This window comes from Vombatus ursinus, unplaced genomic scaffold (genome assembly GCF_900497805.2).
Source record: "Vombatus ursinus unplaced genomic scaffold, bare-nosed wombat genome assembly UNPS02015117.1, whole genome shotgun sequence".
NCBI classification, from domain to species: Eukaryota; Metazoa; Chordata; class Mammalia; order Diprotodontia; family Vombatidae; genus Vombatus; species Vombatus ursinus.
This window is the reverse complement of record NW_020954895.1, coordinates 5,053-9,143: the sequence shown is the minus strand read 5'-3', so window position 1 is coordinate 9,143 and position 4,091 is coordinate 5,053. Positions and strand designations below refer to the sequence as shown.

Below are 4,091 nucleotides of genomic sequence, written 5' to 3'. Positions count from 1 at the left end.
TGGTTTTTCAGTCATAGAACAGAGCCTTTCATAGGAGAGGGCTGAGAGAGTGGTGCAGCATAATCAGGGATTTAGGAAGCAAGAGGACTGGTGGCAAAGAACTGGAGCCTGGAAATACAGCAGGTGAGGAGGGGGAGAGAGACAGAGAGAGACATGGAGAGAGAGGAGGGAGAGGGGGAGGGAGGGAGGGAGACAAAGAGAGAAAGAAAATACAGAGTAAGAGAGGAGAAAGAAAGAAGAGAGGGCAGATGGAGGGAGGAAGGCAAAAAAGGAAAGTGAGAAGAGGAGCAAGGTTTGGGGGAGGGGAAGAAAAGGAGGGAGACAGACAGAAAGACAGAGACAGAGAGAGAGAAAGAGAAAGAAGAGAAGGGAGGGATGAAGAGAAAGAAAAGAAGGGAGAAAGCCCAGAGCCCCAGCATAGCTTCCCTGCTCTACTAACCCAGGACTAGTTGAGCCTCTGCATTGGGCAGGAAGGCATCTCCTTCCCATCCTGTGGTAGTCTAAGGGGACTCCTGGGCTTTTCCAGCCCTGTCTTCTTCTGCTCCCATTTACCTTGGTGAAGTCACTGCTCTGGTGCAGCAGAAGGATAGCCAAGGAGTGGGGAAGACCTGGGTTCAAATCTTTCCTCTTGACACAAATTCTTTGACCCTGGGGAAGTCAATTAACCTCTCTGAGCCTCAGTTTCCTCATCTGTGAAGTGAAGGAGTTGGTCTAGATGGCCTCTCTAGCCATCTCTGCTTCATTTTCCTGTCCTACAAAAATCAGGGGTCTGGACCAAATAGTCTCTGAGGCCCCTTTGAGCACTAAAGCTGATTCTTTGCTGTGACTTCTCTCCTTCAGTCTCCAAGCAGCTGGTCTCCAGAGGGGTTGAGGGAGGGCTGGAGCAGGCAGAGGACAGAATGGGGGTAGCCGTCCCCCACTCAGGCAGGAGTGTATTTCAATTCCAAGGGCATGAAGTGAGCTCCAAGGAGATCAGTGGTGCCGCTAAGGTGGGCAAGAGGGAGTTCTAAGGGCTCAGTCTGATCTGTTCTGTGGTGTGTCCAGGAGACAGAGACAGAAACACCAATGGCTCCCTACCACATCAGGAGATACCAGGACCATGACTGGGAGCCTGTGAGGGAATTATTCTCTCAAGGATTGCTGGGGAATATGCCTTCTGACTTCCGGCACTTACTGAAGAAGCCAAGAACATTTCTGATCATCCTGGGGGTGCCCTTTGCCCTGTTCTTGGGCTCTGGCTCCCTTGTCCTGTGTCTCCTGTCTTTATTGGGCCTTTTAGCTGGCCACTGGCTGACTTTTAGGCATTGTATAATACAGTATATAGATAAGTCCTTGCACAATGACCTGTTGGATATCCAGAAATCCTACCTGAGTGGGAGAGGCTCCAGTTTTTGGGTGGCAGAGTCTGAGTACCAAGTTGTGGGCATCGTGGGTGCCCGTCCAGCTTCAGGGCCCATTGGTGGAAGAAACTACCTGGAATTGCGCCGCTTGTCTGTGAAGAGGACTTATCGAGGCAAAGGGATGGCCAGGACCTTGATCCAGACTGTGCTCCAGTTTGCCAGGGATGAGGGGTATGATGGAGTAGTTCTTGGGACTCCCAACTCCTATCACCCAGCTCAGCGACTTTATGAGAGTCTTGGCTTCTGGAAATACCATGAATCAGGGTATTACTTGAATTGGTGGCTAGGTTTCTTCTCAGTTTGGCATTACCAATGTGATTTTTCCTCCCAGAAATGACTGTCTCCCTGCCTCAACTTTCATGCCTCTCAGTGCTTTATGGATTTGTTTACGGGATCCACAACAGTGTGCTCTGCTTATTAAAGTTGTTGACTTTCCTGCCATCTTTGATTGGTTATTTCCTTGTTGCAAATGGCCCTTACCAAAAATCATTTTGGATTGAGGAGAAATCACAGAGAAAGGCAGTTCTGTATTAAAAGTCACTGAGGGAGTATCCTGTATTTTAAATATTCTAAGGGAGAATAATAAAGAATTCCCTGGCCTAGATGGTGATTACATTTTTATCCATTATACTTTCTTCTCCCCCACTCCCTTAAATATTTGTGTCCCCAGCAAAACATTGGGTGCATTTGGTGCATACGTCTGTATCCCCAATTGCACAAACTTCTCTGGGAAGGCTCAAACACTGTCCTTTTGAGGGTCTCCCTCTAGTGGTGTGTAGAATAGGGTTTCAACCACAACTATTTGGCATTTTTCTAAATGGCCTCTTAAGGAGAGTAGAAAGATCCCCAGGGAGTCCATTCAGCACTATCCTTAGATAACCTCCCAAACAATAATGGTCATGGTTGTTGTTTGGGTGACTGTGCCTCCCTAGCTCATCTAGGCTAGAAATGTAGCAGCCCCTTGGAGGGCCCAATCCCCAGGCTGATCTTCAAAGAAGCTTTACCCTTGGTCATATGGGTCCTCTTTTGGCAGCCTGGTGGCCCTTTGCTAAGTGGGGATCATGCTATTAGTGTGGAAACCCAAGTTTGCCTTTAGCCTTCCTTCAGCTCTGACCTCCTGAACTCAAGTAATCCACCACACACATCTTCCCCAGCAGCAAAGAAATACAGGTTTGCCCCAGTGCATATTGTAGAAATGACGGTCCTTCATTCTTGAAGAGGACCAAAATGACATGACTATGTTATAGTCAAGTTACAGTATGTCTGACTATGGTTGATCATAGCAATATGAGCTCAAAATGCTCTGTCCAGGTAAGGCACAAATAGTTCATGTGAACATTTCAGGTGGATTCTCTAAATTTGTGCATGTTGTGTTTCCTTCGGGCTGTTTTAATTCTGCTTTGCTCATAGAGCACAGCGGCTTCTTTGATGAGGGCATGCCATGTGGGGGCAGTCCTATGCCAGTGTCTCCCATGGCACACAATTAATTCCAAAGTTCTTAAGAGAGACCTTGAGAGTGTCCTTGTATTGCTTTTTCTGACAACCATGTGAGTGCTTGTGCTATGTTGAGTTCTCCATAAGATAGTCTTTTAGGCAGCATATGTTTGACATTCAAACAATGGGGCCAGCCCATTAGAGTTGTGCTTTCTGCAGTAGAGTTTGAATATTTGGTAATATATATGACACCTGACCTTAGTGTCTGGTATCTTATCCTACCAGCTGATCTTCAGAATCTTCCTAAGACAATTCAAATGGAAGTGATTCGGTTTCCTGGTATGGAGCTGATATACTGTAAAGGTTCCACAGGCATACAACAATGAGGTCAGCACAGCGACTCTGTAAACTTTCAGTTTGATAGTCAATTTAATATCTCTTCTCTTCCACACTTTCCTTTGGAGCCTCCCAAACACTGAACTAGCTCTGATGTGTACATCCCTGGAAAGTATACTGCCAAGCTAAGTGAACTCATCCATAGTATTCAAAATTTTGCTGCCTGACAATTCCAAGAGAAATTCCAGGAGAAGAACAGAGGTTTGTACACAGTGTACAACTGCTCTGACCAAGGCCTTTGATACTGTCAGTCCTGAGGGCTTATGGAGAATTATGTCAAAATTTGGTTACTTGGAGAAGTTCATTGGTATTAAATGTCAATTTCATGGTAGCATACTTGCCTGAGTTCTGGATAATGGACAATGCTCTCCCAGTTTCCTAGTCACCAATGGCTGTGTCCTTGCTCCCATGCTTTTTAGCATGATATTTTCAGCTAGAAATGAATAGTCTTCAGGGAGGGCCCAGGCTTATCACAGCTGGTAGATCTGGAGATTCTAATCACCCCTAAATACAAAGAATTTTGTTTGAATGATTGTGATTCTATCATTTACCTCTGTCTGTGTCTCTCTTTGTGTCTCTCTCTTTCTGTTTCTCTCTGTCTCTGTGTGTCTTTGTGTCTCTGATGGTTTATTCATTTATTCATTCATTCACCCCCCTCCTTCATCCCCATAAGAAGTTATGCAAATTCAAAAAACAAGGGACATTTTCAAGGTTTATCCTATTACTGTGCCTAGTATAAAGGACCTGTCCCAATGGAAGCCATTATAAAGAAAATAAAAGTAGAGAAACTGAAATTAAACAAACAACTTACAAAAGTGAAAAATGTAGCCAAAAGGAAAATCTGAGTTCATCCTTTCAGGA

At 45.3% G+C, this 4,091-nt stretch overlaps 1 protein-coding gene across 1 annotated transcript; it reads left to right on the top strand.

Moving 5' to 3' along the window:
* Positions 1 to 27: 27 nt before the first annotated feature.
* LOC114031255 (N-acetyltransferase 8-like) lies at positions 28 to 1,841 on the top strand. Its single transcript, XM_027846293.1, has 2 exons — positions 28 to 123; positions 1,045 to 1,841. Exon 2 carries the CDS (start codon positions 1,066 to 1,068, stop codon positions 1,735 to 1,737), a length of 672 nt encoding a protein of 223 aa, XP_027702094.1. The 5' UTR covers positions 28 to 123; positions 1,045 to 1,065; the 3' UTR covers positions 1,738 to 1,841.
* The last annotated feature ends 2,250 nt before the right edge of the window (positions 1,842 to 4,091 follow it).